This window comes from Sceloporus occidentalis, unplaced genomic scaffold (genome assembly GCF_023333645.1).
Source record: "Sceloporus occidentalis isolate IW3139 unplaced genomic scaffold, rSceOcc1.0.p SCAF_16, whole genome shotgun sequence".
Classification (NCBI taxonomy): domain Eukaryota; kingdom Metazoa; phylum Chordata; class Lepidosauria; order Squamata; family Phrynosomatidae; genus Sceloporus; species Sceloporus occidentalis.
The window spans coordinates 15,568,357-15,580,481 of record NW_028316996.1 but is presented as its reverse complement, the minus strand read 5'-3'; the positions used below and the strand labels follow the sequence as shown (position 1 = coordinate 15,580,481).

General features: G+C 39.7%; 1 protein-coding gene across 1 annotated transcript; it reads left to right on the top strand.

The window, feature by feature from the left end:
* Positions 1 to 2,131: 2,131 nt before the first annotated feature.
* On the top strand, positions 2,132 to 11,446 carry LOC149303078 (coiled-coil domain-containing protein 125-like). The gene is made up of 11 exons (XM_089481826.1): positions 2,132 to 2,423; positions 2,886 to 2,944; positions 3,790 to 3,876; positions 4,278 to 4,355; positions 4,877 to 4,962; positions 6,410 to 6,492; positions 6,958 to 7,073; positions 7,466 to 7,570; positions 9,154 to 9,331; positions 10,198 to 10,331; positions 11,075 to 11,446. Exons 1-11 carry the CDS (start codon positions 2,132 to 2,134, stop codon positions 11,444 to 11,446), a joined length of 1,590 nt encoding a protein of 529 aa, XP_089337952.1.
* Positions 11,447 to 12,125: the final 679 nt, after the last annotated feature.

Here is a 12,125-nt window from a genome sequence, read left to right as displayed (position 1 = left end):
GCATGTAGCCTGATACCAGAAGCTGGAAGAGGAGCAGGCAGCAGGTTCAGGATTGATGAAAAGGGTAACGGAATACGTTATCATGTTGGAAGAACTGGAGAGAAACACCTTTTTGTGTTATTAAGGGAATTTATTTCTTTCCTTCCACGATCCTATGGAGCCACACTGCAGATCTCATCCTTGATAAGAACATGGAGGAGATGTTGTTCTCTGGTGGTGACTGCTGGCCTGCTGTATGGTACGATTTCAGTTTGGCATGAGGTTATTTTTATTTGAATTTGTTTATATATAGCGCCGTCATATTCTGTAGCGCTGTACAATGGGTAGACAAGACGTAAGTGGCATAAAACATAACAATTTGACTTACAGAAAAACAGGTGAGGAGGGCCCTGTTCAAAGGAGCTTACAATCTAGAGGCTGTGATGGGATCTCCTGTCCTTTCACTCGATTCTCCATATTCTAGATCCAGAAGCCTGTGATTGTTCCCCAGTCCAGAAAGGTGTCACCCGATTGTTAAATAGAATAACCGGGCTGCGTACAGGTGACCTTCCATTACCTGAGCAGCCGAGCCCCTGCCCCACCCCATGTGACAGAGGGGAGGACACGTTTTGCGTGGGAGGAGGTCACGGTGGGTGAGGGAAAACCTGGAAGTAAGAACCCCGGCAGGGCTGCTACGTCTCGTGGTGTCAGGGAGTCCCCGGACTGCTCCCACCTAACCCAGCAGGTAAGCTCCGAGCTGCTCCAGCTCATGTCACGAGCAGATCTCGCTTTACGTTAGAATCGTGGAACCTGTAGATCTCCGGGGAAATCCCGGTAAATGGAGGAAGCTGACTGAAACGCTCAAGGCGTGTGATATAGCAGGAAGTGAGTGTACTACGCTCCTGCTTTGATTCGCCTTTCACGCGGCAGGCATCGGGCACGGAAACTTCAGCCCGACCGGATCCCCCGTAGGAGTGCCCCTTTCCACTATTTCCTCCCCGGTGTACGCTCTGTTTAGTTGGTGACTCTATGAGTCTGTAACATGTTTACAGAACAAGGGGATAGCGCAGGATTGATTAGTTCATTGATAGGTTCGCATGTTCCCACTCGGTGCAGAATACTACCGGGATGACATCATCGTCACCATGGCGCCTGATGGATTACTGACAATCTCTGATAGCTTCAAAGGCTCCACGTAGTTGTCATCGTGGTGAGACCTTGGGGTAAGAAAGTTAATGGAAACTACAATTCCCAGCAGCCGGGACAGAAGCCCCACTCCATGTGGGGTGATAGTAGCGCATGTCATTAATCAGATGCCCCGGGTCACTAATCCTTATATTACCGTACATCATGTAATACGTCACTCCACTAAGTAATGTTCCACCTGCCAACTTTCATTAAACATTTTAAGAACCAGTTATATCACATGGATTGTATATGAGCATCTATAAATCACCAGCACATCCCTGCTATTATTATAATAGGGGGGGGGCAGTGAAAAAGAACATAAGATTATCTCACTTTAAGACAACCTGAGGGCCCTGCAAAATATCATCATTATTGTGGAGCATATCTTACATATTTCGCACCTCTATGTTATATATATATATATATATATATATATATATATATGTATGTGTGTGTATATATGGTATATATCTCTATATATTCATCCATAATATATATATATATATATATATATATACACACACACACACACACAAAAGACAGACACAAGTGAACTGTATATATATATATATATATATAATTTATTTTTTTATACAATATTCTACAGGTGACAGTATTAAAGGTTACATTATTTGTTTTAGACCAGAATGCCACAATCCTTAAAAGCAGCAGAGGGGGGTTGGGGAGCACATATATATGTATAGTGAGAGTTAGTGCTGTGGTTGATGAAAGCAGGGAGGCAGCTGTGATGTCCGAGTCCTTCTACAAAGAATTGTTCTTCGGTGAAACAATATGAATTCCACTATTTTGCCGTGGGAGGAAGACCTTTAATGTATGGTGTTGGCATCCATGCTTTTATATACTTTTAACAAAAAACCCTTTGAATTATTTTTGCTTTTGTAATTAATTTTGTTGTTGGGTTTTTGCAGAGTGGGACACCTGTCCAAACCACATTGTGGTGGCAATGAGTGAATCTGTGGCTACGGAGTGTGAATGCAGGTCAGAGGAGGAAGAAGACTTCATGGCAGGCGGAGATTTGGGAGAAGGTTTTGGGAGGAAACCAGGGGGTCTGTATGAAGCACTAGAAGGACAGGTGGTCCATACATTCAAACTGAGAAAAGGCTCTGAAATCCAGGGCCATTACTCTCTAATTAAGAAGGAAGACGATGTCGCCATGTCGACTTCCCACCATGCTAAACACCGGATGTCGGATGAAAGAGTTCCTGGCTATACCAGGTGCCGGCAAAACAGCATCGGTAAGACGAAGGTGTATTTTAAGTTTAAGGAATTCCATTATATACGTTATGGTGGGTAAAAGGTGATGGAAAACCCTTCCACTAAAATTAAGGGGTAGTAGAAGTATTATTAAACACTCATCTGCGGACACCAGACAAGCCAGAAGGCGTGTTTTTCCCTCAGAAATCTAATGGTGCTGCCACAACCACAAGGGATTCTGGGTAGGTGCATGCAAATAAGGTCAACAATAACCATCTTTTGTCTCTATATCCACTTTATACATGGATCCCTTTAAAGTAATTGCCCGCTGTACAAGACTTTAGAAGCTTAAGGAATTAAATGGAAGTTAGCAGTGTGGAAGCCGTATCAGAAATGTGTGTAATTGGAGAGATTCGTGGTGTCATTTAGAAATTACGAATTCCCCCCCCCCCCCGGGATCAAGTAGAGTCGCGTAACCCTGTTTCTGCATTGCCGCTTTACAGATGCTGGCTCTGAAATATCCAACGATGATCTCAGGCAGCGTCTTCAAGAATTAACAGAGGTCAGTGCCCGACTAAAACGCGCTTTTTCCAAGTATTTTCCAGCATCTCCCTCTCGGGAGGAAAACTTTATTGATCTCTGATGTGAATTTCCAACATAATCAAGTGAATAACACCAAGGCAAATGATGTTATATCTACTTTTTATTATTATTTTAACAGATTTGAGCTTTGTACAGGATTATAAAAATGTAATACTGGGTAACTTTTTCGTTACCGGTCCCTATCATAGAAAGACGTTGTAGATACTCAGACCTTAGTCTGGATAGCTTTATGTCTGTCCCATGCATATTTAAATTTCCTAACTCTATTAGCCTCAACCACTTCTGCTGGAAGGTTTTTAAACGTATCTACCACCCTCTTGATAAAGTAAAAACTAAGTTCCTTACATCTAAGGAAGCGTGGGCTCCTCGAGGAAATCCTTCACATGTGATTTATTGGACATTTTTTAGTATTTCATACCCGGGTATTGTTTTCTAAAACAAAGGTACCAGATTACCTGAGCTTGGACCCCTCAATCAGCATACTGTGCTCCAAGTTTCCTACTTGATCACTGATGCCTCATGTGCATAGATGAACATATAGATGGGTTTTGGTGACCCTTATAACTTACAAGTGTAATTATTGGGTTGTGAGACTGGTGCGACCCTCACCCAACTGGTTTAAAACAAAAACCCCTCAACGATATTTAGCTTCATGCATAGAGCGGTGCGTAGATTACCCCATGCGTTCCTTGGTGGTGTAGATAGATTCAAGATGCGGTTGTGTCATCATCCCATGTTGTTTAACAAAACCAAACATGTCACCTTTATTATAGGTTAGTTAATTTTAGTTTGATTTGGTTTCAGGAGGTAGATCTTTTAAGAATTGAGCTTGAGGCCTCTCAGCGACAGCTTGATGGGAAGGACGAGGCACTGAAGATTTTACAGAGTATGGTGAGTGTGCAAGAGAAAATAGCGCCTCCGATTCTGTATTTTACATATTGTGAATATTTTGTTCTTGGATGGAAATTGAATTTGTCCCGCAAGCAAAGTCCCGGCAATTTGCTAAGAAAGGGATTGGACAGTAATATAACCCAGCAGTAAACTGTTTCTTGTGTTCATCAAAGAGTCGTAGCGGGTTTCCAAAAGTACTTTATGATATCTACAGCTGTTTAGTAGCGTCTCACGTCTCCAGTGGGTGGGTTCAGACATTGCTACCCTGCCCAGAGAAAGAAGAACCTGACGAAGGGAAGCAAGGCTTTACCAAGTACTCCGGGTTAAACAAGAAGAACAGACAGTTTATGTGTTGACTGGATGATTGTATTTGTTATTTCTTATTGATATATCAATTTCAGGCCGTCTTCGACAAAGCAACAAGTCATACAAAGGTGATGCTTCAAAAAGCAGAAAAGCAGCGGCAATCTTTGGAAAAAGTGAGTAAATTTGTCCTTGATGTGTCAGAATGCTTTGCTTCCATGACAAATAAATTTCATTCCATGGGTTCATACTTCCCCGTGATGGTTTGGTGGTTTGCAGATTAGTGATGCTTAGGTCTTTTACCAGCTGACCGGCACAAGGATATCTCTATTTTGGTGAATATTAATGGAGGTTATGTATACGGAGTGATGTTGTTGCAAAGTAGTTTTGGTTGCTATGGTAACTACTTCCCTTTGTACAATAATTACTATTTATTCATAATCCCCATTAAGCTTCAAGATCATAGTAAGGCATATCTAGTAAAAGGTTATTTATGGCACCCCCTGGAAAGCACAGGTCAAGTAGGGTTTCAGGTTGGGTTGTGGTTAATGATCACTGAAGTCAAATACCAATTGTTAAACCATGTGAAATATCTATAGGTATTGCGGTCCATCAAGCACTGCCCAGCAAATAGAGACCACACCATCACTACTTACATAACCATGTATGTTACCTCGACTTTGTATTCTTCCCCCAGGAAATAAATGTTTTGCAGTGGGAAATTGAGTTTGATCAGGTCAGACTAAAAAACCAAGAAGAGTCTTGGAAGGAGAAGTACGACCGGTATGTACAGCTAGGTTTTGCATTACATGGCCCATACTTTTCACATGAAACTGATTTGTTTAAGAAACAGAGTTATCAGGCTAACTAGAACACAATTAATGGTTGTCTGCCAGACCGTATGTTCCCACACGTAAAAGAATAAATGCTATGAAAAAAGAAAATGAAACATTGTTTGAGTACGGTATTAAAGTAAATACCTTTTTTCTCGTCCTGCGTCAAGCTTTATTGTTGTCAGATTCTTGGAACTCTTTATTGGCTTTGGTCTACAGCCCAGTATTTGGTACTAACAATTAATACCATTTTATGGGTTATTTCTATTCTGCTTAGGAGCTTGTAGGGCCTGTGGTTTCCTATTTATCTAAAGTCCAACTAAAAACTAGCATTTTGATAAAGGAGCCTTTAGCCAGGTCTGTTATGCTATGCACGTGTCTTAGTGAGTGAGGATATTGGGGAGACGTTAACGGGAATCAAGATACAGCTCGGTAGCGCTTGGCTTCTTATTAAGGGTGAAAGAGACCTGTAAACTTCCTGCGTGGTATAACAATGACAATGCTGCGTCAAAAATGAAATCTGTCTCTGGACTTTGGACCAAAGTGGAGGCCCTCTTGACCTAATAGCCAGAAAAAAGGTTTGAGTCCTATTAGGTTTTTTGGTGCTTCTTGGGCTCAATTCATGAACCCAGTCTAATATATTGAAATTGATTTATATACATGACTATAGGCCTGTCAGATGGAGTTCATGAGTTAAGCTTGAACCCATCATGAAAGGACCTTGATGGACAAGCTTGAGTTTCTAAGCTCTGTGTGTTGAAATGCCATTGCATCCACATTTGTAGGGACAGGACCTAATTGTAAAAATGCAGAAATCATTATATATATATATATATATATATATATTTTAAAAAATCCTTCAAATTCAACCCTTCCAAGAACCCATATATTTTCATTCAGGAAAGAACATTGAACTATATATAATATGAGGCATCCATCCTACCCCCCCCCAAGATCTAGATCTACGTGATTATTCCCCCCCCCTTAAACTATCTCTGCCGTATTGTAACGTTGCTGATTGTTGTTGATTGCTTCAGGCAGCCTTTGTAAGGAAGGATGATGAGAAGGGCAAGAACTTCAGGAACTTCAGGATAGGAAACTAGACAAACTAAAATGGAACTGATTATCCCCAAGTAAATTGAGTGCTATAAGTAATTTTAATTTACAAGTTTAGTTATCCTAAAAGTTATGACTCTACTTTCCCCATTTATATATAGCACTTTTTATTTAGTAATGCAGTAATTTTAATGTTTTTTTTGTCAGTGTTTCTTACTGGGGAACGTTTCCTTTCTTGTTAGTTAAAGTGTGTACTGGACCTGGTTTTTTTTTTTTCTGAGATTTAATTTTTTATTGCAAAACGGGAATAAAACTTTGATTGCTCTTTCTCCCCTTTTTAGATTATCTTGTGATAACGTAGCACTTAAAGAAACTCTGGAATTACGGACAAGTGAGGTTAAGGCTCTTAAATCTGAAAACACGAGTAAGCAGAATGTTTTTCTCCTGTTGGTCTCCTGATATTGTCTGTCATCACTGTAGCCTACAAGAAAATTGTGCTCAGCCTATATAGACCAATGGACTCTGTCCTGATTATAACTGCCAGCTTTTGTGGTATTACTTCCATGGGATCAGTATTGGCCCTAATTTATTTAATTACCGTATTATTTTTTTTACTCCTAGTAGAACAATAGATGGTTGCTGACCTTAGACCTAAGATGTCATCCCCTTCTGCTGAGCTTAATGAGATAGGGAATGAATTGTTGATACCCCTTAACATTAGAAATGCATTATTCTGCTAACTCTTTTTTATAAGAAAAGCCAGTCCTTAGTATATAAAAGTCTTCTCTGAACTGTTTTAGGCTAGTATGATCCTATGGCAAGTGAGAAGAATGACTTGTACTGTGTAGTTTCTAGCACCTATTTATTTCTTCCTGCTTTCTTTGTATAGTTGTAAGCCAACGGTGCCAGGAGCTCCTTGCAATGCTTGATGTGAAACAGCAGAAAATGTTCCAAGATAACGTGCCTCTCGGTAAAAGTAACTTAACAGAGGTTATGGCCCTTGAGGTAATTTTTTTGACCCAAGAATTGTATCGATATGGACATTGTACTCTATAACAAAGACTGCATTTTTCTCTGAGAAAAATACATACGCCCCGTGAGATTGTGTTTCCTGAGTATTAGCGGTGGGAAAACTGTGCTAGAGGTTATCTTCAATAGCAGCTGAAATTGGACCTCACTATAGCAGGGCAATGTGAACCTGGATCTTTCATTGAAGAAAGCTTATATCCACCATAGTTTAGTTTAATTGACGTCGAAGGAACAGGTTTAAAACTAGCCTTCTGCCCTTATTCTTGAACCTTATGCTGTTCCCTGGAGACCAATGTAACAAATTGGAATGCTGTGTGATAATTATACTCATGAATATTGCATTGACGTGTGGTTTGTGTGCTTCCCAGCTGGCGGTGCTTGGGGCATGTACCTGCAGCACGGGCGGAAATCCCTGTTCCTGCGCCAAAATGTCAGCAGCAACTCGAAAACAGCTTCTCCAACTCAGGCAAGAGGTAAACTCCAGGTCTTCTTCAATTGATGGTGAATTTTGGGGAGAGTTCTCCATGGAGCACACATAATTTGGTGATGACATTGAGTATGCTGTGGGGTTTTGATAATATGTGAATGATGAGCATATACCTCTAGAAATATAGATATATCCATAAATCATAGATACAATGGCCTGCAGAAAGCATAATTTGCAACGGTCAAACCGCATACAGCAATTGTACATTTAATGGTCAGAATGCAGAGAAAATGCTCCATTAAAACCATTGAAAACCCTACCCTGCAGTTTGTATGAGCACTTTTTTGCCTAACCTTGACTGGGCCGATGAATTGTCTGAATAAGGGAGAGCATGAGTTAATGTGTGGATGAATTGTCTGAATGATAATTTTGGAAGGGCAAAGATGGCACTAGCAGGATGTTTGAGCCTTGGGGACCAAGATGGCACAGGCAGGGTGTATATGGGACGAACATGGTGCAGGCCGGGTTGTTTGGGGACAAAGTTGACTTGTGCTGGGCTAATTGGGGACAAAGATGGCAAATCTTATGTGTGTTATCTGGGTGCTGGCCAGGTTCTATGTGGGCAGTGTGGACGCCAGGGCTGACTTTGGGGTGTGCAACCTGTGATGTATACCTGTAATCTAGGGGTTTTTAAATATACCTTTAATGCTGTGTTTTTGTGTGAATTCCAATTGATCTGTACCTGCAAAGCTGGGTTTGTGCGTTATTCTGTAGATCCATATCTGCTATGCTGTTTCCATACATTATTTATGTATACCTGCAAATACAGGGTTTGTATGTCTTGTTCAGTTGATTAATACCTGCAGTGCTGTTTCCCTGTATTTATTTGATCTATACCTGCAATGCTATGTTTCATATATTATTATTGAATACCTGCAAATACAGGATTTGTATGTCTGATTCTGTTTATTTGATATATATACCTTCAGTGCTGAGATCACAAGTGAATTTCAATTGATCTATACATGCAAAGCTGGGTTTGTGTGTTAATGTGTTGATCTATACCTGCTATCGGCAGCGGGTTCTAATATTTATATATATAAATATTTATATAAATATCGGCAGCGGGGACTGATATTACTATATATATCGGCAACTGAGGCTAATATTAATATATATGGGCAACAGGGGCTAATATATATATATATATATCAGCAGCAGGATCTAATATTTATATATATCGGCAGCAGGGTCTAATATTAGGCCCTGAAATCATTTAGTGGAAAAGTTAAGGTATTGTGTTGTTTACTCTATAATCTTTATTTCAAGGATTAGTCGTACTAAATTGTGGCTTCAGGCTTCCCTTGTTGAATGGTCAAGTATTGTATTGTCGAATAACAAAAGTATCATTCCATAGCACATTACTTTCGGCAATATATATACATAGTGGTATGATTTAATAGTGGAAATTATTAATGCCCCCCCAGTTTGACTGTGGTATCTTGTGTGCCCCCCTATATATTGTTTCTAGAGTCGCCACTGGCTGGCATGCCCTCACAACTCACTGTTTAGCGAATAAACTTCACTGTGGCTAGAGCTGAATTAATTTTGTATGATTTTAATTGATAGTTTGACATGGAGAAGAAGAGTAAGGAAGAAGCTTATATAATGGCCGATGCCTTCCGAATTGCATTTGAGCAGCAACTGAAACGCCGGAATGACGAGACTCTGCCCTTAAATGACATAGAAAGGATCTGTAAGAAAGGAAGCAAGCGGCTTAACAGCTGGAAACATATTAAAGAAGATGGTAATACAGGTCTTGTTACAGCGATGTTTGCAGCAGCTTGTACAATGCACACCAGACATTAAAATACATTTTAAGATTTCTGCCACATGCTAATTATTCCTGACCCTCTTATTTCACATACAGCATATTCCATCAATATCACTGTTTAGTTTTGTGTGATTTCGGCAGCTTTTATTCATTACATTAGGCAGGTATCAGAGCTGTAACATACTTAAGACAATTAAGTTTGGCACCTGTCTCCAGTGTAAGGCGTCTGCAGAATACTCCTGGCCCCTAGAAAAACCATATTTATTATATGCTAAGATGCTCATAATACCTGTATAGAAAGTATTATGCTTCTTCTGTATCACTGGTTCAAGCAATGCATGGCTTCAGCATACCCTCGCAAACTGCCAGGTTACTTTATAATTGGTTCTTGAAAAAGGACGTCAGAATCAGAATTCTTCTGACTATTGCTAATGTGGGCTTTGATGTTTGGAAAAGCAGGCAAGAGGAGCAGAGGATTAATAGTTTTCTTGGCTGCTTTGATTTGGCCACTTACTCTTACGTTTTTATGTATAGATTTTGGTGCAACTAGACTTACAAGGACTTTACACAGCATTCGACTGCTCATTTCTCTGCTCCTGCTTTAGGATTTCTGCACATTCCCTTTTGATGTGCACATTGACTGTATCAGATGTGTTTGGTCCACTATATAGCATCAGACCCATGCTGTCTTTGACCCCTCACTCATTGATCTGGACTATGTTATTTTTCCTGTTTGATGAGGAACACCTAGTGACTGATCAACTACCTGGTTACTGAAAGCTAGCGCAAGATACAACTTCTACTTTGTTTTTTTTTTTGTTTGTTTTTTCTTCTTCTAGGGGTTTTGTTCTCAAGAGATAAATATAAAGGTTTAGGCCAGAAGCTAAAGAGCATGTTAATTTCTTCTGCTGACTGTAAAAACTTGGAATCACAAGATGACCCTCAAGAGATCCTCAAAATACTGATAGGCTTGGTGAGTTATCCATATAACACTCAGCCTTATGATTTGTGTTTGTGAAAAATCTTGTCTGCAACAAGTTCATCTCCTACAAACTTAGCAATCACAATGTAAATCAGAAAGTCACTTCCCAGTTGTTGCTTAAACGAGAACACATTTTATCTGTTTGAAAGGCATTTCTTAGAAGACCCCAATTTGGCTGTACATTTTTTTTACTTTAGTCATAGGCTATATAAATCCTAAAGCAAGAACCACAATGTAACACAATATGTAGTATCTTGGCTACTTTATTGAGATACATATTGAGATCACTGATAATTTTTATGTGGCAAACCATTCACCATTTTAGCAACTCGAGAGTCTCAAGAATGAGCAGACATAAGGCTATCCTGAATAGAATGTAACTATGCATTATACAGGGCCACCTCCTGCAAGTGAAGCTCACTTAGTTCTCCATAACGCATAGTGAATAGTGAAATGTTCTGCTCACTGATAAACTTGTGTTTCATCAGATTTTATGCCACCCTTGAGTTTTGTATTTAGTTTTTTATGTATTTTGCAATAATCCCCCTGTAGCCCTAGCATATTGGAAAATGTTGCTTTCTGCATATTTACGTTCATTTATTGAAATCTTATGACTGAAAAGATCAAAAGAGCTGAAGCGCCTACAACAATAATGCTAGGTTAGAGCTAAAGTGTACACACAGTACATATTATTTTTGTTAACCTTGTTTCTGTTTGCATCAATGGATTTGCAGCTCAATGATAAAGAAGAGGCATTAGCCCACCAAAGGAAGGTCAGCTACATGCTTGCACGTACGATAGAAGACAAAGCGGAGTCTTCAGAGGAGCAACACAAACCATTTTCTGTCGCGAGAACTGCGAACCACATCTCATCAGAATCTAGACAAATTGATCCCTACCCCCGCTTAACAAATACTGCTACCTCTTGTGCATGTCCCGGCAAACAAGAGAACATTAGTGCATACAGAAACTCTACTAGCTGCATAGAGACTTCTTTTTCATCGGTGGTGAAGAACGTCTCTCCTGGGAATGGACATCCTGAAGATACTGAGACTGGTGCTGATTGGGAGGTAGAATGTACTAAAGCAGAAACTCCCAAAACATAGGATGTAGGATAATTTTAGAAATTATGGTTTTTAATGGGTATGACTTATGCACATAGAATAAGTACAATGTACATAATACATTAACAGTCGGTTGCCTAACTTGATTGGCCAGTATATAAGCATTAATGAAAGAATCTATCTATGTAAATGGATGATGTAATTGTGATTTTTACAGTCAAATGTCTGATTTTTAAAGAACAAATATACATGTATTAGTATATGTGCCTTTATTAAAATTACATACTATAAAAATTTCGGATTGGACCATCGCCATAAGACGTATCCAGCGTGACCAACAGTTCTCATGGTGCCATGACTTTTATATGGGAAGATACCTCTCTCACCAAAAGGTCTCAGTGCTGTACAGATGTCATTGAATAGGGGGTTTATTCACTAATGTAGGAATTTGCAGGAGAACTTTAACTTCAACATCACCATGCATTATGAAAGGCCAATCCCAGTGAACCTCTTTTGTAAGAAGTGCTTGAATGGCCCTGTATAATGCATAGTGAAATCAGTATCTAGAAAGTCACCTCGCCGAGTCATTTTTCCAGGAGAAACTGGTCAGACTTGGCACTTTATAAGGTGTTAATGACTTCAGACTGTAAATGACCTGCTAACTAACCACTCTAGTCAATGCCTGTATAGCGAGCAAGTGCCGCACTGGTTGATTGGTGTT